Source organism: Melitaea cinxia, chromosome 13 (assembly GCF_905220565.1).
Source record: "Melitaea cinxia chromosome 13, ilMelCinx1.1, whole genome shotgun sequence".
NCBI classification, from domain to species: Eukaryota; Metazoa; Arthropoda; class Insecta; order Lepidoptera; family Nymphalidae; genus Melitaea; species Melitaea cinxia.
This window is the reverse complement of record NC_059406.1, coordinates 15,988,811-16,012,747: the sequence shown is the minus strand read 5'-3', so window position 1 is coordinate 16,012,747 and position 23,937 is coordinate 15,988,811. Positions and strand designations below refer to the sequence as shown.

Sequence of the window (23,937 nt, the reverse complement as noted above, 5' to 3'; positions counted from 1 at the left end):
ACAATCTACAACTGGAATCGACATAATTATGTAACAATATCAGTATGTAAATAATGTATTATTTATTATGTATAAACCTGTTTAGTGATTTGAATCTCGAATTTCCTAGACGGGTAAGAGTTTCAAACTTTACTCATATAGGCATTAACACGTGCATAATCTAGATGCTTCCAGATACTTTGTGGTGCGTGGTTTAGAGGATCACCACGCACGACCTCGCACCGTGCTATGAGAGATTGGTCTCGAAACCAATTCTCCTGTTACATTCATGTCCCATAATAAAACTATAGTTACGTTTATTTTGACGCTTTGTACATTCTACTAATTGATTTCCTTGCCACTTGTTACTCTTTACCACTAACACTCGTTGCCACTCTTTAGAAATTAGTATATTTTTCATGTTATCGAATAATTCTTATATTATTTTTACTACTTTTTATCATTTTGATAGTCGAAGCCATAAGAAGTTATTTTGCTAATGAGTTTTTATAAGTCCCGAAAAGTATTAGCGTGTTGGTCCCCCGAGTACATGATGGCACAGTAATGGCTTAAAAAATATTTTAGTGCCTTTTTCCTCAAATTAACGCAGGCATAACCGCGGGACATGGTTAGTGTTGCGATGTTTGTAATGTACGTAATGTAATGTAGCAATTTTGAAACTAATGGATATTTTTGCTACCTTCACTTTTGTCTTTGAGAACGTAGATTAGAGTAGATTTTTTTTAAATGTTATTTCATTACCCATTCATTACCAATTCAAATTTTTTATTATTATTTATAAAATGGTTAATTAGTAAGTTAAGTGATCAGTTTTAAGTAAGGCAAAAGTAACGAAGAAAAACTAGCTTTACATATAGTTTATATCACAGAATACAGACATAGTTTAATTATTATGATTATTATAAACAAGAACCTTTTTTTATGTCATAGGTCGGCAAACAAGCGTACGGCTCACCTGATGGTAAGCAATTACCGTAGCTTATAGACGCCTGCAACACCAGAAGCATCGCAAGCGCGTTGCCGACCCAATCCCCAATCCCCCAGGAGCTCTGGGCACCTTACTCACCAACAGGAACACAATACTGCTTGAAAACAGTATTATTTAGCTGTGGTCTTCTGTCAGGTCGAGGTACTACCCCAGTCGGGCTGCTCCATATTTTGAGCAGGGAATTCCTGCTGTGCCCGACCTCAGTAACCTATAACAAACCTATAACAAAGTTCAGAAGAGATGCTTCACATTAATAGTCCCATATAAAAAACTTAAGATTAATACTAAAAACATCACTACGAATTGATTAACAACCAGCCAGAGAGAGAGAGAGAGAGAAAGAGAGAGAAAAGTAATCAATAAAGGAATTCAAAAACAATACGGGCATTATGAATCAAATAAATAAAGAAAACTTATCACAGAATAGCCTCGTAAGAAAAGATTTCAGTGTTAGCGTCGATTAACCTTGTCCAGAATCTTGCATCTGAGGTAATGAGGAAACCAAGCATTACACGAGCATTAGTTAAAATACAGAATTGTAACACCTTTACATTTGATAGGAATATGAGCCTTATGTCCTGAGGGATATGAACTAGATATTCCCGTGTAGGAGAAGGATCAGAGCTTAATTCACCACGCTGTTCCATTGCGGGTTGGCGGATATATTCTCTCTACTATGAGTAACGATCGTTATCAGGCGTACATAATAACGACCGGGACCGACGGATTAACGTGCTCCGAGGCATGGTGGGGAGATCCACAAGGACCGCACAAACACTCAGACCACGGCAAACATCTGTATGGCCAATACAAATATTTGTCATGTACGGGGATCGAACCCGCAACCGCCAGCGCAAGTCACAAACCAGTGCTGTGACCGTTGCGCCTACGCGTCGTCGTAAATGCTGTTAATATGGGTAGGAGAACTTCTAGTAAGTTCAAGAGTGGTTTGTTAAAAAGGAATATCATTTTATATATATAATTGGTTATACACTGCGATTTTTTAATTTTGAAACACTAAACGTTTTTGTGTTTCACAAAATGTATAGCGAAATTGAATACTTCGAAGGAAAACAAAAATATAAACCCTTGAAACTAAGTTTTACTTGTTAAATAAACCATTATTTATATACTGGCTGCCCGGACAGACTTCGTTCTGCCAAAAGTTAATAGTAAAATTTAAATTTAAAATAATACATTTTTTTAGTTTTAAAACCCTCCGTGGGCCCTAGGCCCTAAGGAACATACAAAAAAATAAATTAGCCGAATTGGTCGAGCCATATAGATTTATATATAAAACCTTTAATCTAATCAAAAACTTATACATTTTTGTTGATTACAAACACTTGCTATATATTTTACTACCCTTTAGAAGTGGCTGTAGCATTAAAAACTTTAAAGTAAGGGCAATTAAGGTTATTTATTAATCAATAATGAAATTAAAAATTAGTTGTGTGTTTATTTATTTATTTACTTATAAGGGATGGTACACAGCACAGAAAAAAATATAAAAAAAAAAACTAGAATGAAATATAATCAAAAAGGCCAATAACGACCATCCATCCGTTTAAAATTTAAATTAACAAACGTGAAAAAATAAAATAAAAGGAAAAACACAAGAAAAATAACAAACTTGTTTTCATATTAAACCTATAAATACCCCTGGGAAGGATAATTTAAAAACAATTAACTCTATATGGAAGGAAATATAACATAATATATAATAATGATAATAATAATAGTGAACATTATATAAATATTTATGAAATATATATAAATTATTTATATTTAGTTGTAGTTTTGATTATTTTTTTTAAAGAACTGTTGTTTTATTTTGTTTTGAAAAATATTTTTTGAACCATTGAAAATATTTACGTTTTGAAATTTCAAATTGTATGAGTTAGGTAATCTTGTAAGTATAGAATTCTGTGCATAGTTGGTGGAGCAGTTCGGGACATAAAATAAAGCAGTGTCTTGTGCGCCGTGAAGGGTTGTTTAGTATAATGCGTTCAACAAGTTCCGGGCAGTTGATGCGGCCACGAAATATATCATACAATAGCCCCATGTCTAATACCTCCCTGCGTTCTGTTAACGTCAGAAGGTTATAAGCTCGGCAGGTATCTACGTATTCATAGCTTATATCGGCTTTTTTACACTTAAATTTAAGGTGATGAACAAATTTCTTTTGTACACTTTCAATGCGTTTTATATAAACATCATACCTTGGAGACCATATAGGAGCAGCGTATTCTAAGATGCTTCTAACGTATGCATAATAAACTATTTTGAAGCTAAGACGATATTGTGTTATACATAAGAATATTAAAAAAATCTCTAACATCAAAATAGCACCATTACACTTTGATAAGAAAAATGTTTATATTATAATAATTTCGAAAACGAGTTTCAAATATTCATTCTGATTATTATTTTTTCTTTCAGAGTACCCCTCAGGTCACCGCGTCGCAAGTCGACAGCGCCCAGAAGATTCAGATCAGAGTTCAGCATGGATGACGACGAGTACTCGCCAAGCAACTCGGTCACCAGCGTCAATTCGTTAGCAAGCTTACTCAAGGAAAAACTACAAGTAAGTAAAAAACGAATGTGCTTTAGACCACTCTCTCTTTCTATCTTCACTCACTTATATCTCCGCTCTCACACTTTTCGTAACGCTCTCGTCACGCATTCACCAGCTTTCTCCCCAAGTAAAGCGTACGTAAAGAAGTTTTACTTCTAAAATATTTCAGCTTTGATCTTCGGCGTCGGCGCAGGTTGTAGTGGCCCTGCTTTCAAGGGTCGCGGGTTCGATTTTGGCCTGAGTCGGGGTAGAATACACATATTATACCCCGATTCAGGCGAAATTTATATGTATATGTATTATTTCTATATAAATTTATCGAAAAAATAAATACCTATAACAGTCAGCTGTTACTTGTAACACAAGCATTAAGTTGCTTGCCATAGGAACAGACGACCGTGTGTATGTTAAAGATAGCATATTTGTCAAACAATAACAATCATATATACCTACATTTTTCAGAGCATCCCACAAAAAATAAGAAAGAAACCCACTGACTACAAGCTCCGAGCGTTCGTCGGCCTCATGTTCCTTGCCGTGGCTTTCTTCGTCGGTTTTGCGTACGTGCTCTACCACCGACAGGCGCTCACCAAGGCCTACTTCCAGAGCGTACGGTTCAACGAACCCAAACGATTAATAAGAGTTTTTAATAACGACGACGTCGAGATTTTGAAAGCTAGCTTGGGTAAGAATTATTTTATGTCACGAAAATGTGGACCAAATCTTAAATATGAATATCATTTTTTTTTATATCACTAGGTCGACAAACAAGCGTACGGCTCACCTGATGGTAAGCGATTACAGTAGCTTATAGATGCCTGCAACACCAGAAACATCGCAAGCGCGTTACCGACCCAATCCCCAATCCCCCCAGGAGCTCTGGTCACCTTACTCACCAACAGGAACACAACACAGCTTGAAAACAGTATTATTTAGCTGTGGTCTTCTGTAAGGTCCATGTACTACTCCAGTCCGGCTGCTCCATATTTTGAGCAGGAAATTTTCTCGCTGCTCTCTGCCTCAGTTAAAATTTAATTTAAAATATAACCAAATATTTTTTTACTATGATCTTAATGATGGCCAATAATAAATTTACAAATTAAACGGTTGTGGTATACCTTTTTGGACATTACATACTTTCATTTAAAAAAATGTAATTTCGTACTTATTTCTTACAGAAACATGCAAATATTAGGGGCACAGTTTCAATTTTTGATCCTTTTCGTAATTGAAATTTCAGCCGTTGGTATTCAAGGCAAGCAGAAATCATTTCCTTGTCTCCCCGAGCACCGTTTGTCCGATGGCTCGGAATGTCTGGAATGGCTTCACAATCTCCGCTTCTATTTGAAATGTCTTCCTCATGACCCTGGAGTCGATAATACTACGTGCTATTCTATTCATTGGAAGGCGTTAAAACCAGGTTAGTATCTACCAATATTTAAGTATTTGAAAATTTATAACTAACTAGTTACACCTCGCGGTTTTAATCACATATTATCCGACCCCATGGAAATTTCAGCGTAAAAAGTACCTTATGTGTTATTCTTAATGTCTAGTTACCTAGACAATTAATTTAGTAGTTTTCGCTTGTAATTTGAAAATTCTTGCGAAATCACGTAACTAATAATAAAAATAACTCGCTAATCCTCTGATGTAGCGGGTATCTATGGATGTTGTTTTCACTTACCATCTGACTACAGGATGACTGTCCGTTTTCCCCTATTCTATATACATATATATATATATATATATATATATACATATATATATATATATATATATATATATATATATATATATATATATATAAACAATTCGATGTTTCTTTTCAGATGTAACACCAAACGACTGTTTCGATTGGAGCGACACGAAAGTACACTGGTTCGGTGCTGGACAATCAGTAAACCTAACATGGCCACTCGACTCTGGTTCAATCGATTACACGCCCTTTATAACTGGTGACATGCAGAAGTCTCAATGGGGTAACGTACTAACACGCTATCTGATAAACTCCAAAGGCGCAGCAATAATTATTGACGAAGAGACTCCATTGCATATTTCCGTTAATCAAGGTAAGAGAGAGATATGTTTAAAAGCTAAATATGACGACTTCGCATTCGCTAATAGAGTCACAGAATTTCCTGAAATGAAATATAATATCTGTACGTCAAGAGATATGAAATCGCTTCATACATCCATCCACAGTCACAGAAGCGCTCCATTATGGGATGGACTAAAGCCAGCTGATATGAAGACTTTGGAATCTCTCATTTCTGAACCAGTGTGGCAAATTGCTCCACGTTTCAAACACGAATTACAAGATGAAACGATAGCAAAATACACGGAAGATGTAATCAGTTTAGGTTTTTTAAAACAAGGGCATGTTCTTATTAACGAATTTTGGCAAGACGAAATAGGCGATCTAACTGTCGACACAAGTCGATTTGCAACACTCAATACAACTGTTGATAAGCTTCACAGACGAGGTTTCAAAGTAGCTTTTACCATTCAACCTTTTATAAGTACAGAGAGTAAGAACTTCGCTGAAACTGTCCAGAAACGTTTGCTCATAACTGAACGGAATAGCGATAGACGGATACCAGCTTTAACTAGATTTAAGACATTAGCTAGTGCCGGTGTTTTAGACATTACAAATAACAGATCAGTGCCTTGGATACTAGATAAGTTACAGGCTGTTATAGATAAATATCACATCGATTCATTCTATTTTGATCTCGGCACCGCATACGATATGCCCCATTACTATCAGTGTGAGAAAAGGTTAATTAATCCTGATCAATACAAAACGATATTTACTAGAACTTTCGAAAAAATTTTGAACATAATCGGTGTATCTTCAGCCATTAACTTGCCGAGACCTCCGACTTTTGTGTCTCTACCACCGTTCGAATCGAGTTGGGAAGCTTTGAGACTAGTTATACCAACAATGTTGACGTACGGTGTAAACGGTTTTCCATTTACGATGCCTGGAGCGGTAGGTGGTGATATATACTGGCCGGGTAGTGAACAGTTTCTACCATCAGCTAAAGGTGCAGCGGAATCGAACACGAACACAACACAAGACAACGGTATCGCACTACCAGAGAGAGAGCTCTACATGAGATGGTTGCAAATGGCTACCTTCTTACCAGTTATGAAGTTCACTCACCTCCCGAGCAAGTACAATGATGAAAGAGTGTTGGAGATGGCCAAAAACTTGACGTTGTTAAGACAGAAACTTGTAAGTACATTTTCCGGTTTTTTGACATTAAAAAAATAAAATCTTGATGTATTATCGTAATTAAATTAAATAAACTGCCTGGAGCTGGACTCGACCCTCGATTACCCGCCGTTATGGCGACTACGTGCGTTGCGATGCTAGAAAAAATGTAAAATACCCATTATTATGTAACTGACATTAAATGCTGAATTAAATGTTACACTAAATAATATACACTTACGCTTCAGACTGTAATATCCCATTACTATCTCCATGTAGGAGAAGAATTAGAGCTTAATCCACCACGTTACTGTGGTTTGGCGGATATATTGCCTTCTATGAGTAACGATCGCTATCAGGCGTACATGATAACAACCGCGACCAATAGTTTAACGTGCTCTCTGAGACACGGCGGGGAGACCCATAAGGAATAACCAGACCAGAAATATTTGTGTAAAGTCAAGTATTCACTCCGAGCCGGAATTGAACCCACGACTGTTGGTGTTTAGGCGCCGCTGACATGGCACAAGCACCATTGCACCAGAGCTGTCGTCGTAAATAATAAAACATAGATTAAAATGAAAGTATTAAAATAAAAAAGTCACTGACAGCTGCAAAAACATATACATACAAACACAAAGAAAACTGACAGAAAGTAAAAAGTATCTATCTCAGTATAATTTGGCAAGAGGCAATGTCCAGATGTATATCTATTTTCTGACATACCCTCCTCGTCAAGAGATTTGTTGTTGTTGGCATTTAGAGCTTCCTTCATTTTCTTCTATTTACTCCTACTAAGGAATTAATTCCTTTGGTAACTTTAATAGAAATATAATTCTAGACGAATTTTAGGAGAGTTCTCCTTCTCCTGTACAGTAAAACAAATCTACACCTCAAAATTTCTTAAATTATTTCAAATAGAAACATAATGCCAGGTAACTCCCCTACTCCTGAAGTACAAGCGCGAGGCGCTGGAGGAAGGCCTGCCGCTGATCAGGCCGCTGTGGCTGGTGGCCGACGGGGACGCGCCGCTGCTGGTGGACGATGAGTTCTTGATCGGGGACGAGCTCGTGGTGGCGCCGGTGCTGCGTCAGGGGGAGACTACTAGGGAAGGTACAAGTGATATATCTGCTAGGTTTACATTTTTTACCATAAAGCGAACAAGTGTAGCTTGTTGGTACGTGGAAGCGTATCGACGTCTGAAACACCGGGAGTACTGCAAGCGCGTTATGGAACCTATTTTAACTGAGGTAGGGCACAGCAGGAATTTCCTGCTCAAAATATGGAGCAGCCCGACTGGGGTAGTACCTCGACCTTACAGAAGATCACAGCAAAATAATACTGTTTTCAAGCTGTGTTGTGTTCCTGTTGGTGAGTAAGGTGACCAGAGCTCCTGGGGGATTGGGGATTGGGTCGGCAGCGCGCTTGCGATGCTTCTGGTGTTGCAGGCGTCTATAAGCTACGGTAATCGCTTACCATCAGGTGAGCCGTACGCTTGTTTGCCGACCTAGTGACATAAAAAAAATTCTCGACCATCCCCAGGAGCTCTAGCTATCTTACTCACCACTGGAACACAACATTACTAGTAGCATAATTTAGCTTTATCTTCATTACATATATTTAGATATATTCTCAATTTTGATATCCACTCTCACACTTCATCTTTTTGATCTGTGGCTTAGTTTCTGACGCACAGTGTCCTCTATGTTTGTGCGATTCTGTCAAAACCATGGAGCATAGAGAAATGCTCCATGGTCAAAACACAAGTTACCTTTTTGCCTCCAAATAAAAATATTCAGGAAAAAAGGATAACATCTCTATGTCTATGTTATATGTTATTGTTATTATGTCAATCTTATCGTAAAAATCACACAGAAGCTGATTAACCACAAGACAGTTTGTCTTTATAATCTTTACATAAATGTCTAAATAGCCATAAGTCCGCCCATTGTACTTCACAGTCTGTAACCGTCTTTTTAATACAGTAGCTCAAAAAGTGGCGTATTGCAGGGACGTATAGCGTTCGGGATGTGGGCTATTACATAGTCGTGCTTTTTTTACCCTTCCCGAACCTTTCCCGAACTCGTGCGTTCTCTTTCCCAACTGTCAAAATAATGTCTATTAAAAAGAAAAACCAACCATGAAGTTTTTACTAAAAAAAAAATTCATAGAAGTTTTTATGATTCATGCAAATACGTATATTTCTAAAAAGAAGCTACTAATTTGTTTCAATATCAGATTTAATGATTTGATTGAATGAGTTTGGTTAGGTTTCATTTCATTTCATCTCATTACATTTCATTTTCATTTCATATCAATAAAAAACTTCTACTGAAGACTTGGCTGTATGGGCATAATTCCCTTTGCCTACCAGAATGGGTAAAGAAAAAAAAACTCTGTTTATATTCTACGGTTGGCGCCATTTTTCAGAAATTTTCTGTATTAAATTGCTTCATTTTTTCGCAACTGTATTAAAAATAGTCGTTCAGTACACGTGCGGAACCGTCACTGCAACTTGTTCCGACTGTCAACAAGACATTTGTCGGAACTCTTTGCAATGACAGCCTTTCCACACTTGTAATGAAATACACTATTAAGTGTGTTTAATGTTTAAAATGTACTTAAGGTTTACAATAAAGTATTAATAAATAAAACAAATACATTTAAATTAACGTGCTTTTTACGTGCATTCCAGTGTATCTCCCCGCTGGGCTGTGGCAAGACGGTATCGACGGTTCCTTACGCAAAGGAAACAGATGGATGCACGAGTACAAAGTGCCAACTAATCGCGTCGCGTACTTTCTAAGAAAACCTGATGATTTGCGTTTTAAATAACGTAGTAGATGAACTCGTGATAGATATTTATGATGCCAAGCGCTGCGCCTATATTTATTTTTAGTTGACGCAACGGTCAACTTTTTGTAAGTTGAGTTGCGACAACTACATTGCCTAGTTTATGGTAGCGACTTTTTTGTATAAAAACGGACAAAAAGGTTGTTACGAGTTGCCCATTGTCGAAACTAGAGAATGCTCAGCGTCTTAAATGTTAATATAAATGATAGTATTGCTAATGTGATAAAATGTGTAGTTGTATAGATATTAGAGTTGCCAGTTGTCATTTTTTTGCCTAGAATGTATTAAGGCAATTCTAATTTCAAAATTTGTTTTGTTAAACAAATGTGCCGATTTTTAAATGAAATTATTCGTATATAGATAGTTCTAAAATAAACTTTTTTAAAAATACCTTAACACAATCAGAAAAAAATCCAAAAATAATTATGGTATCTTATACTGCGAATACAAATTAAGACTTAAATGGCAACTTTAATATATTTAATGATAGATAAAAAAAAACGCTTTCCCTAATTGATGCACCAAAAAATCTTGTAAGAGTTCTTGCCTACATCCAAAAACGAATTCATTTGCGGTTTCAACGGGAACAAATCAATTCGTTTTTTGGTTATAGGAATTGGGAATATAGTTTTAATGATTGTAAAATTTTATTTAGTTTAGATAATATATTTTGATAAGCAATTCAAGTTTGATAACTATACGTTTTATAAACGAAAATTATAGAAAATTAAGTAAAATTCTTTTTATTTATTTATGTATTCTTTATGATAGTGCTAATGATAATAATAAATTCTTTATTTTATTACAAGTATTTGAATGTAGACATTTGTATGTAAGTTTATTATACATCTACACCACCTACCCAATTTAGATAATAAGTTTCCTTTCTATGTATGGGTTGTCTGGAAGAAATGGCTAATTAGCCATAAGTCCGCCCATTGTACTTCACTGTCTGTAACTATCTTTATGCTTTCGATGTAATATATTTGTGGTGTACAATAAAGTATAAAATAATATATACATACTATTAAAACGTGTGGTAGTAAACATTATAAGGAACACAATAGTTTCTTAAACGTGAAAGAGATAGATGCTTTCATAACAAACGAATACGTATTTCTACAATTGTTAGTAAATAAAAAACTTTTTTTTAATGACAAATAGGCAGCCATTTGACCACAATCTCACCTGATGTTAAGTGACGATGCGGTCGAAGGTGGAGCATGCCTGCCTAATAACAGCCTATTCACTCTGGCCTTTAAGGCACCCAGATTGTATCGTTCTTAACTTAGAGTATGTGCTAAAGACTGCACGGCAGAACTGAAAACTTCATTTGTATGTTATAAAAACTAAAACGCTTTCAATTACAAGGTTTTATTATCTCACTAACAGGTGCCTTAAGACAGTGAAGTAACTAAAAATTTGAATTTTCGGGAATGTGGAAAAAAATGAAAAAACTTACCGTGTTGTGTGACTTGGTTTCATCTATTCAATTAAGCACTGACTTTACACTATACAGTGCTGGGTTTAAGATAGAAGCCATTTTAAGACATTTATTTCTTCATCAATCTATAATCAAAGATAATTTATGTTTAAATTGATTGCCTTTCATGTGGTTGTGCTTCGCCATACAATTATGATCAATATTCCATCCAAAGTAAATGAACCAAAACCTGTATGATAAGAAGTAAATAAAAAGTTTAAAGTGAATAATTTAATGGATTCTTATGACACATGTGATTCAAACATAAGTAATAATGATATAAAAATAGCATTGTGTGATTTTGTGTTTTATGCCTTTATATCTAAGTTATTTATATATAGATATAGTATCTAATTAATGGCAAAAAGTCGATGAGACACATTGATCAATCTTGAATTTCGGAAAATATTTAAGTTTAAGTGAACTTTTATGTATACATATATGTATATTTTAGCAAATAACTATATAAATAGAAATTTTTTGTTATGAGCTGAGGCAAGAGCGTTCAGAGAGGACACGCTCTCGCCTGTAAGTTATTACGAGTGAGAGAATTTAATCGTATTGCTTCTTTGTGATTGTCTTCTTGAGTCTAGTCTTATTGGAGATATTTTTCAATATTTGATTGTTTCTCTGAATATGTTGAATTGAATATATGCTAATTTATTGAGTTTGTGTTTTCATTCACAATGATATCCCCAGTATGATCTTCATTCATAAACTATGTGCATAAAAATATATGATGAGCCCTTTGGCGCAGTTTGTAGTGGCCCTGCTTTACGTTCCGCGGGTTGTGGGTTCGATCGCCGCCTGAGTCGGGGTTTTCTTTGTTTATTTATATTTAAAAAAATTAGCTATAACAGTCGTCTGTTACCTGTAACACAAGCATTAAGTTGCTTAACATGGGAACAGGCGACCTGTTTGTTATATTTAGAATTCCTAATGTGGGTAACACAAAAATAAAAATCTTAGATATTCAAGTACTTGATTTAGTTCTCGCAGATAATCACAGATGGCTCTGATTCATTATTTTATTATGGTAGAAACTAAAAATATTTATTATTAAAACATTGAAGGACTTTTCAGCTTTCATATTCATTTTTGGCCTTCTTAATTCTAATAATAAGTTCGCTAATGTTTATCTAGCTTTAAATTTCATTAATAAAGATTAAAAAAAAATGAGAAATAAATCGTAACGTCAGATATATTTATTGGTCATCATATCGTTATTTTATTGCTATTTTACAAATAAATAGTGATCGCCCAGTGGTCGAAATTCAAACCATAATTTAACAACAGACTAACAACACATAAACGAGTACGATTATGCGTATGTGTGTCAAATACATGGTAGTGTGTGTAATATTTCTTTTATTGATTTAATAATTATATTTTTATGCATAATTTTCGAAAAATCTTAGCATTCTGCACTCCCTCTCTTTATAAAGTACTAGCTGACCTGGCGAACTTTGTACCGCCTTCTTTATTTTTTTCTTAAATATAATAATTAATATATCAAAATAAAATATAGCCTATCTTTCAAGTTGGATCGAACTGCACATGGTGTGCGAATTTTATTATAATCGGTTAAGTGGTTTAGGAGTCCATTGAGGAAAAACATTGTGACACGAGATTTATATATATTAAGATAAGACATACTTACTACTACATTTCATACTTCTCCGTCCGCGCAAATAAATAGATTAATAATAGATCGAATTTAAATTATAATTTTGCAAAAACGACTTGGCATTTAAGAGTTAATAATGTTTTCTTTTAAATAAATGTGTAAAGAAATGTCAGGGATTTGATAAAAAAGTTGTTATTTGGTAATATTCCTATGGTTAGCAGTAAAACAAAAAATATATGTGTATATGTGAGTGTGCGCGTGTGTGTAGTGGTGGATTTCTCTCTTAGTGATTTTGAAGTAGAAATTTTAATTCAGACAGAAGTTAACCAAACACTTTTTGATTTTTATGAGTAAGTTGCTGCTTTTTGCTCCGGGTGTTTAGGGTTCGACTCCATCCCCGAGTATGGGTGTAATATTTATTATTTATGTACAAATATATTAAAATATGTATAAATATCAGCTAAAAACTCAGACATTGTGTCCGTACCGTAAAAATGCTAAAGATATGTTTTGAAGTTATACTTCTTTTGGCGTGTTAGGGAAAAATTATGAGAGTAAATTTTATAATTTTAAATTTTATATTAAAATTTACCGACTGAAGTTAGGTAGTCAACGAAAAATAAGTTAGCAACGTGAAGTTAGCTAGCCAATGAAGACATGACATTTTACATGCGTACATAAGTATACACACACATTTTTTATTTATCTGATACTTATCAAGTATTGTTCCATTGACCTGTATGAATAAAAATATTATATACCTAGTTATAAGTTAGTTGGGTTACTACTATAAGAGGTCACGACTGAAATAAAAGATACGGTAACATTTTGAAATATTTTTTTTTACTTTAATGATTCTCATACCAAACACGCTCCATGGAGATTAGCGACATGACTGATACAATGAATGGTTTTTATATTATATACTTTTAATTTTAATTTACATAATACAGTAGACATTACAAACACCTAAAGATCCACGAAAGGATTACACATCATTATTGAAATTATTAAATCATTATTGAATCGAAAAAATAATTGCGAAACAAAATCCACCAATACATTCATCAGTCTCTTGCCCATCTACCGTGTCATTGCCAAAATAAATCGCGACTCAATCAAAATAAAAACATATATGATTTAGGAATATAATATTTTATAAAGCCGCGATTTATTTTGGTAATAATTATTATACAAATTCGTCTTAGCAGTTGTTAGCACCACATATTCACACAAGGTTTTCACACCGTTACCATAGAATTTTCACACTTCCGTATACATCGCGAAATTTCATAATTTAAATCATTAACATATCATTAATTAAAGTGATTTAAGCCGATCGAAACGATACATAGAATTTTTCTTAAATATAAAGAGATTCAGAGAAGCTTCGAACGAAATTATAAAATTTTCAATTTCATTTTCGTTTTATCTTTTTTATTTTATTATTTTACATCGAATCGTTAAGTATTAAAAAAACAACAGAAGCCTCAGTGTTATTATGAAGAATACAACATTTAATAATTTTGATAATGATTTATTTCTCAGAGCTATTGATGTTCACTAAGCTGATACAATTCTTATTTTAATAACATTTTAATATTCCTAATATAATATGCATTAGAGTTCTAGCTATCAAATACAATAGTAAATTTTGGGTCAGGCTTCGAAACCAGCAATAGTGGTCGCTGGATGAGAATACTAAGCCGACATAGATACCCACTAGCACTCAGAAAGCAAATGTTCCAAGATCGGTGCATCTTCTAGAAGACTCAGAAGGTATAACAGAATTTAATGAGACTAAAAAAGAGTCAAACACTATAGCAGAAGTCTTAAAAGTATCGCTAAAGCGAAAGCCTAGTGTAAATAATCGCAAGTATAAATCAAAAGAAAGACTTCAAGAGATGCACCAATAATGAATCATATACACTTCAAACAATTCTCGCCTCCCTGTTTCGTCCCACTCAACTGTTATAAGCGTTTCACATAACAAAGAACGTAATTGTGCTCACACAAAACTAACACACATTGATATAATAAACATTATATTACTATAAAATAAACTCACATCCTTTCTCACAATATTGTTAGATATAAAATAAATATATTGTATACAATTATTTATGTATTTGTTTATGTATACATATATATATATATATATATATGTATGTTATTATATTGTGCTGGTGCCATCATACAGAATCATTTTTACTATTTTTTTTTCATTAATTATTATTTAGTTAGTTTGGCAAAAAAAGCGATGACAGGCTTAGTTCTGCTTAACTCTATGGATGACTTAAAATTAATTGACTTAATCTTCACTTGAATTGGCAAACAAAAAGAGATTTTTTTCTCGTTCAAGGAAAGTTCTCTTACAGCTTATCCACTAAACTAGATGGTAAATTTGATGATTTTTTTTTTATCAATATCACATTCTCTCACACAAACTTGAATTTTACGGTAATTTCAAACAAATATCCATCTAAAGGAGAAATCACAATGATTATAATAACATTAAATCAAAATCAATAGATAAAAATTCTATAAATCATTTTACATAGGAACATATAATATCAATACGCATTCACATGTATTTGGGTTGAAATCGACTAGAAATTTAATATAATCAATAAAAACGTATCAGAAATAAAATATTGCCAAACGATTCGTAAATCAGAGATCTCATTATAATTCTGTATTCTGTACATGAAATGAGTTCAATTTAAACAACATTTAAAATATCATAGTCATCGCAACAAGCAGATATTAACTTAAAACAAAGGTAAATATATTGTTTTATTTTTATTAATAATTCTAATAAAACATTTATTTTAATATGGAGTAAGCTCTCTATCATCTTAGGCTGATATCTAGTTAGACAAATAGCTGCTTCGTTATGGGAGAATACGGTGCGTGATGAAACGCATCAAACGCAGGCACCATTTGATAAGTTCCACGAACGCACCGATTATAATTTTACATGTCTGATTTGTACACTTTCAAAAAGGTCCCAGTTGATTACGGTACTTAGTATTAAAGGAAATATTGAGGAATCTACTTCCTTCAACCGTCGGTACCGTTCAGTCGTTTGTGGTCGGAGGAACAACTATCCTTGTCTGCTAGATACAGATATAGAATAAAATGACATCGTTTCTAACAATAATTAGTTTACGTAATTAGTGCAAGCGGCACTAGCTCGTCGTCAGACGTTTCAGAAGCGTCTTCATAAGACAATAAGTAAAATATACTCTTCAAATATATATTTCAATCACATTACAAAACATTTCGTGTAATTCAGATGAACATTGATCGTTCTCGTTATCGTTTATCAAATAGAACTGGACATCGTTTCATATAACACGTCCGTCATAAAGCGATTCGCTAAAATAATATGCAATACGTATACAACATTTAACAATAAGTCCTATTAAGAAGTCAATGCTTTAGCAAAATAATTTGATTTTTAAAAATTTTAATATTTCGCACAAGCGGTGTTTTTTGGCTAAACAAAATGGACTGGTTTCGCTAAAAATCGTGTATAAAAGCACTACTGATTGTATAAGACCAAATTCAAAAATACCGTCAGAAAAATATTTTAAATGGCATGTACTATTTTTGTCAATGACGCTACTAGAAAACAGTTTTAGAAAAAAATGGACGTTTCTGTTTTTAGGTCGAGAATTTGGTTTTTGACATTCGTATTGGATGCGGTTTAGGACTTTATCGTTTCAAGATCGAATCTCGGCCGACAAACACTATACACTTCATAAAACTTCTACGGGTTTGTTAAACTCCACAGCAGTCTGTCGATTGCGTTCTAATATCACATAGTCTTTTACTGCATCTATTTGCAAACTATCTCATACGGAGTAGTGTCCTCCAAATTAGGCGCTTTTGAATGCTCCGTTCTTTATCACAGCCTTAATTTCCTACAACAATATATGACTCTTTGGTTCCCCATTCAAAAGTGCCCAGTTTTTCTAAAAGAGGATCACTTCTTCGATGAGAAGGCTACAAATAGACCCGACACCTAGAATTCGAGCCTATACGCAGCGCATGAGGTCTCGTGGTCTTGCAAGTTGATTGTGCAGCGGGACGCGGAGGGAGAAAGATCGATTTTGTATTTCTCGAGCGCTTCCTCGTTTTCAGTCACCCAGTAGCCAAGAACGTCCGTATCGTACGTGGGAATTATGGTGACTTCTGCAATTGAAAAATTAGGGTTTATTTTAGCTTTAGTTGAAGTAAATGCTTAAAATTTATTTAGATGTTGTTAGAACTTGATATCTTACCTAAATCTTTATTTTCCCATGTCTTCTTGGCATCAAGAAGGGCGTTATAGATTTCTTTCGATGGCTCCGTTCCAGAGAATACATAATATCTAGCCCGAACTCTCTTGAAAAATTCCATAGCTGAATAATACGAATTGCCGTGATGAGGAACGTAAGTTAAATCCATATAAATTGGAGCTGGAGATTTTTTCTTCGAAGGAGATTCAGATGCCCTTTTCGCTTCCTTACTCTTCTCTTGATTGATTTTATTCTTATTAGCTACGGTTGAGCTTACTTGTTTCTTTGGTGTGCCTTTACTATCACCCTGATTAGGTGGAAGGATTGGACTTGGTAGGCCAAGTGGCTTACCCCATGATTCTATTGGATCTTTAGAGAGGGTGTGCGACGCTGTGTGCTCAGTTTTCTCTGACTTAGGTTCTTCTTTACTACTGCTAGACGAAGAACTTGTCTGTGTCACTTTTTTTGTATCGGTTTTCAGATCTTTGAGAGTTAAAGACGTCGTCTCTTTTTTATGCTCCTCGTGACTCGAACTAGATAAGTGATGCTGATCGAGTCTATATTTTCCTGTAACGCTAGATATCACTTCAGGCCCACTTACTTTTTTATGTTCTTCGATTGCCTTTTCAAAATGTTCGTCTGCTTCTTTCAAAAACGAAGCATCTGAAGTTTTACTAGTAGGTTTCGTCACACTAGAGTGGGATTGTTCCTGGCTAATAAACTCTTCAGTTAATTTTGTATCTGTTTTATCAACGAAATGTATTTCAGTCTTTTCATCGGAATGTGTTGAATATGTACAGGAATCGTCATCAGGTAATTGTCCGTAAACTGACGTTGACATTGGATCAAATCCTGTTCTAGCCGTAAATGTATCATGACTGGTTTCTTTGTACTGCGGTAATTTCGTGTCTAACTCGAAACTCAAGTTTGATCTCGGTGAATGTGCTATTTGAGATTTTGTACTACTGGGACTTGCTTGACCATCATCATCACTATAGTACATACCACTACTTTCAGTTCCCCATATATGAGTTGCAGCCCGCGATTCTCTTGAACTAATATCAGAAGGTGGTGATGATATACCAGGATGATCTAAATCATCGCTAGCGGCAGATGAGCTTCGCATATCACTGGCTTTCGATGACAATTTAGAGAATGATTTTTCACTTTCACCCGTGTCAATAATTTCTTCATATTCTTCTTTAATTTCAGATATCGTTGTTTTTGTCGATTTGGTGGTTTTTGTGACACCATCGCTTCCTCTACTAACAGTGGTCGTTTCAACAGTAACTTTAACTTTCTCAGGAGATATAACTTCTTTAGTAGTAACCACGGTTATTGTTTGAGTTATCTCATTATCACCCTCTTTTAACACTTTCGTGAATGTATCTGTTTCTGTGGTTATTTCCCCAACAGGTGAGCGTTTTTTGGGCTTGGATTCAGGTTGCATTTCTATTTTTGATTCTAACGGCAATTTACTTACAGTCGGTTTTTCCTCTGTAGCACTACCATCGCTTCGAGATAAGGATTGTTTTTCTATTTCTTCTAATTCTTCTGGAGACCAATCCTCAAGCGTTGTTCCCATTGGCAGATATGTCACTTGAGTACTTATATCATTTGTTATCTGCGTTGTTCCATCCTCATTCACATTTTCTGTAACGGTTTCAGTTACTGTTTTAACTGCTACTTGGTTCTTTTCGGCATTTACCATTTCTTCTTTGGTGACATAGGTTGTTATTGTTTGATTTATTTTTTTCGAATCATCCGTGAAAATTACTTTCGACTTTTTGTCAACTGATGATTTCACTTTGCCTGTCGGTTTAAGACCTTGTAATGCAGCCTGTAAATCACTATCATAAGTTTTTTGTGATTCTGAAATTGTTATTTTTATATCCTTTGTAGTCTCAATCAATCCACTAGGATATTCATCATCTGTTATTGTTTCTATAGTAGTTCTAACACGTTCTATATCTTTGTCTGAACTAGCCAAAATTTCACGTTTTGTTTTGGTTGTAATAGTGCGGTTTATATCCATATTATCTTTCCGAACAATTTCATTTTTTACAACAGAATCTTCAGATGTATCCTCCACTATTTCACTTTCACCTATATATGCTTCCGTATTCTCTTGTCCATCTTCAGCTGATGGAACACTAAGCAAAAAATCTGCAATGGAAACTTTCTCACTCTTCTTAGTTACTACTGTACCATCCGGATATTCATCTTCGGTAGTAGTTTTAATAGTTGTTTTAACTTTTCTAGATTTCATTTGGACATTTTCGAATTGTTCCCGAATTGTGGTGATTGTGATTTTTCTATTAATTGTTTTTCCGTCCTCAATAATTTGCTCGTTTTGTACATTTGTTTGTATATCTGGCTCTTCTAGCTGTGTATAACCTACTAAGTTTTCATCGAAAGAATCGCTTTCGTAATCAGATACAGTGATTTTTACATCTTTTGTAACCTCGGTGGTTCCATTTGGTAATTTGGTCTCTGTAATAGTTTCAATAGTTGTTTTAACAATTTTCTTTGCATTATCTACAGTAGCTAAAATCTCTTTAGTAGTTGTTATATTAATTAATTGATTTACTTTAATACCATCTCTCACAACTGTCTTTTGTTGGTTATCTATATTCACAGACTTGTCTAATAACTTTGAATACTCTTTCAACTCATCAGATTGCAATGAATCCTCACCATCAACGTCTGTTATTGATTGTCTCTTGTCAACGCTGATGCGCGAGGAACCATCTGGATATTTGTCAGTTGTTGTTACAGTAGTAATAGTCTTTATTTTTCTGACTGTTCCATGCGCATCTGCATAATTGGTCTTAACAGTTTTAGTTAAGATTGTTCTTTTTATAACTAAATCATCGTGTATTATGTCTTTTGTTTCGGTATTTTCACTTTCTTCGGGTTCACCCATAACAGCAAGATCTTGTAGTACTTCTTCTACATTATAACTAGCATCTTCATATACTGGGCTGGATGTAAGTTGCGTAGTGGTCGATTTTATAGATTCAGTGGGGCTTTTTTCTGCGCTACTTATCAGTACATCATCTAGAATAGAAACCTTTTCGCTAGTTTTTATTATAACAGAACCATCAGGATATTCATCTTCGATTACTGTTTTAGTCGTTGTTTTGAGACGTTTAACATTTTGTACTACATTTGTAAATTCTTGAGTAATAATAGTTATTGTTGTTTTTCGTTTTATTTGAATATCGTTCTCATTTACAATCTCCACATTTTCCGTAACTTCTTCTTTAGGTTTACCAACAGATTCAAAACCTTCAGGTACTTCGTCTTCAGGTTTTCTGGTATAATCTGAAATCAATACTTTGGATTCCTTTGTGACTTCAGTTGTACCATTAGGAAGCGTTGACTCAGTAACTGTTTCAATTGTAGTTTTAACTTTTTTCTTAGTTTTATCACTAGTTGTTAAAATTTCTTTTGTTGTCGTCGTTGTTATTATTTGATGTATATTTTTACCATCAATTACCGTGTCCTTTTCTTGTTTATCGACATTAACCGTTTTGTCTTCTATCAGAGTATAATCATTAAGTTCTGTGGTTTCAACAACATTTTTATCTTCAACATCTGTTAACGATGTGCTACAATCGACTTTTGTTTGAGATGAACCATCAGGATACTCGTCGGTTGTGGTGACTGTGATTACTGTTTTTATTTTTCTTAAGTTTCCATTCTTGTTTGCATATTTTGTTTTGACAGTCCTAGTTAATATTGTCCTTTTTATAATAACGTTTTCGTTTACTATATCTTCTGTTTTAGTTGATACACTTTCTTCTGGCTCACCTAGAGTAACGTATTCACTTAATATCTTATCAAGATTACTGCTAGAAGTTAAAACAATATCTTCTGTCTTAACTTCTACAGTCTTTTGAATATCCTTAGAACCATCAGGATATTCTTTTGTAGTAGTCACTTCGATTGTAGTCTTGAGAATCTTTTTATTTTCATTTATTCTTATAGTTTCTTTTTTTGTAGTGGTAGCAATAGTTTCAACAATGTCTATATTATTTTCTTTAATAACTCGTTTACTTACGTCAGTGTCAATTACTGTATCTTCTATATTTTCTTCAGAATCAGATTCTTCTGAGAAATCAGCTTTAGTTCCAGTTTCTTCTTTATTGATATCTTTACTTTTACTGGAAGACATTTGGGATACTTTTTCAGTACTTCCCTTCATATGGCTACTTGTAGTGGTTTCAGTCTTTTGATCGCTTGAGTCGAGGTAGGATTTGTCTAATTTGTTATCTTTCAAATATAAATCCATTAGTGAGGTAGACTTAAGGCTGGAAGAACATTCTGATAGAAGAGTTTGTGTATCTTTAGTAGTAGTTGTAGAACCATCGGAACTCTTACTAAGAGTAGTAGTTTCGATTGTTGTTTTAATATTTTGAGGAGTGCCATCTTCTCTTGAAATAATTTCTTTAGTTGTCACTGTCGTGATGGTTTGGGTAACAACATTTTCACCCTCTTTTATAATTTTCGTTACTGTGTCAGTTTCAGTTTTAATCTTGCCAACCGTTTGCATCAAGTTCAATATTTCAGAATCTCCATCGTCTTCGGTGTCACTTTTTAGTGTTTTAGGTACTTTCTCAGTAGATGTCGATATTCTTTGAGTAAGTACATCGTCACCTACATGTACAACTTTAGTAATCGTTTCTTCACTTCCATCAGATTTATCGTATGTAACTTCACTTTGAACACCATCACTTACTTTAACGTCTTGGAAGCTACTCGGTACCTTTGGTAAAGGACTGACAGGGACAGTAGGTGGTGTAGATACTCTATCAAACTCAGGATATACAGTAAGAGATTCTACTCCTTCGCTTTTTATACCTTGCTGTACAGTGTCATCGCTAAACGCTTTATGTACAGTTTCCATTAATTGAATAGCATTTTCTGTTAATGCTTGTTTGACACTGCGATCACTTACAGGTAAACTTTGATCTGTATCTACGTGTATACTATGTATTCCAGAATCAGATGTTTCAGATAAAAGAATTTCATCTTTTGGTTGCTCAACAGAATCCAGTGTAAATTTTTTTAGTTCGCCGTTTTTATCCATTTTAGTTTGTGTTAATAACGGTTCAATGGAAAATGATTCTGTACCAGACAAATTCAACATATCTTCTTTTTTCTGCACAGATTTTTGAATCTTTTCAGAGCTCTCAAAAGAATACTTCTCTTCTAGACTGATTTCTTTGGATACGTCTTCTGAACTACTATGTACCAGGGTTTGTGGAGCAGCTTCTTTATCTGTGCTTGTATCATCGACTATACGTTTACTAGCGCTTGAAGTTTCTTTTAACTGTGTTTCGTATTTTGATATCATCGATCTTTCTTCATGAAGCATTTGTTCCGTTTCCTTTGCTAATTGAGCCATAGATTTGGATTGTAGTGTCTTGTTAATTTCGTCATGAGCGTCTTTGGGTGATGATGTTAATTTTAATTCCTTAGTGCCTTCTTGTTGCGGTAATTTCTCACCCACTGGTTTTGTTTCACTACTAGGTAGTTGCATCTTAGTATTTTTGTCCTCTTCTTTTATTTTTGGTTTCAAATCACTCTTATCATATAGTGTTTCTTCTTTAGAAGATACTCCATTAACTTTTAAAACATCCTTCTCATCTAAATCTTTTTCTTCGTACTTATCTAACTCTTTTGTCGGTATTTTATCACTTGTTATTAGCTTTTCTTTTTGACCTGTTTCATATTTATAAAGTTTTTCGTTTATGTGCTGGTGGTCTACAATATCATCAACTGTTGATACCTTTTCAGTAGTTTTTACTACAATACTACCATCCGGGTACTCATCTTCAATAGTTGTTTTAATTGTTGTTTTGGTTCGCTTAATATTTTTAAATACGTTATAAAGCGTTTGAACGATTTTCAACACTATTGTTTTTCTTTGAATGGAAATGCCATTTTCTACAACAGAATCTATTTGTGTGGTAGTTTCTTCTTTTGGCTCCTCTGAAAATTCAAATCCGTCTTTAGACGAGGCTGACATAATTTCAAGTTTCTTATCGGTTGAAGTGATGTCAGCAACATTCAATATTTTATCAACCAAACTTATTTCTTTGCTAGTTTTAGTTGTAATTGTTCCATCAGGATATTCATCCTCAACTGTTGTTGTTAAAATTGTTCTAATTCTATGCATATTTGCTTGTGGATTACTGTAAGTTTGCTCTACCGTAGTCCTCGTTGTTTTTCTTTTAATAATAACGTTATTTTCTGTAATACTCTCAACATTTACCGTGCTAAATTCTTTAGGCCTGTCCATTAAGTAAAAACCATCAGGAATATCATCAGTCGATGAATCTTCAGATTCAAATTCTTCAGCAGTTTTAAGACCACTCAGTTGTTCATCTTGAGGATGTTTTTTTAATGGCTCACTCTCTAATTTACTTTTGTTCACATGAATAACATTTTTGTCAGAGGTACCTTCAAAAACGTCGTCAATTACAGAAACTGCTTCATTAGTTGTAATAGTTTCGGTACCATCTGGATACACTTCCTTAATAACCGTCGTGACTACTTTTCTAGTTACCTTAGTATTATTTTTAATATTAATTAAAGCTTGTTTGGTTGTAGTTGTTGTTACAGTTTGCTTAACTATTATACCGTCTTTAGTAACAGTATTTGATACAGTGTCAGTTTCAGTGACAGGTTCACCGATTTCAGAGAAATCATCAGTGATATCGGTGGTATGGCCGTAATCTGAAAAGTACACTTTGACATCTTTCGTCCTTTCCGTAACACCGTCAGGTAAAATGGATTCTGTAATAGTTACAACAGTAGTTCTCAATTTTTTACACGATCTTGCTTCATTAGTTAAAATTTCTTTAGTTGTAGTAATCGTTAAAATTTGTAAA

The 23,937-nt window shown here is 34.2% G+C and overlaps 2 protein-coding genes across 2 annotated transcripts in view; one reads left to right on the top strand and one right to left on the bottom strand.

The window, feature by feature from the left end:
* The window catches only part of LOC123658956 (myogenesis-regulating glycosidase), a 31,898-nt gene extending 21,522 nt beyond the window's left edge, over nucleotides 1–10,376 (top strand). Inside the window, exons 3-8 of the mRNA XM_045594246.1 lie at nucleotides 3,431–3,575; nucleotides 4,029–4,251; nucleotides 4,807–4,986; nucleotides 5,399–6,807; nucleotides 7,722–7,899; nucleotides 9,482–10,376. Coding sequence (XP_045450202.1) covers nucleotides 3,431–3,575; nucleotides 4,029–4,251; nucleotides 4,807–4,986; nucleotides 5,399–6,807; nucleotides 7,722–7,899; nucleotides 9,482–9,621 — 2,275 coding nt within the window. The 3' untranslated portion in view covers nucleotides 9,622–10,376. The remainder of the gene's footprint in view (nucleotides 1–3,430; nucleotides 3,576–4,028; nucleotides 4,252–4,806; nucleotides 4,987–5,398; nucleotides 6,808–7,721; nucleotides 7,900–9,481) is intronic.
* A 5,618-nt stretch (nucleotides 10,377–15,994) lies between these two features.
* Nucleotides 15,995–23,937, bottom strand: part of LOC123658955 (microtubule-associated protein futsch-like) — a 51,770-nt gene continuing 43,827 nt past the window's right edge. Inside the window, exons 7-8 of the mRNA XM_045594245.1 lie at nucleotides 17,039–23,912; nucleotides 15,995–16,949 (exon numbers count right to left, since the gene is read on the bottom strand). Of these exons, the coding sequence (XP_045450201.1) occupies nucleotides 16,780–16,949; nucleotides 17,039–23,912 (7,044 nt within the window). The 3' untranslated portion in view covers nucleotides 15,995–16,779. The remainder of the gene's footprint in view (nucleotides 16,950–17,038; nucleotides 23,913–23,937) is intronic.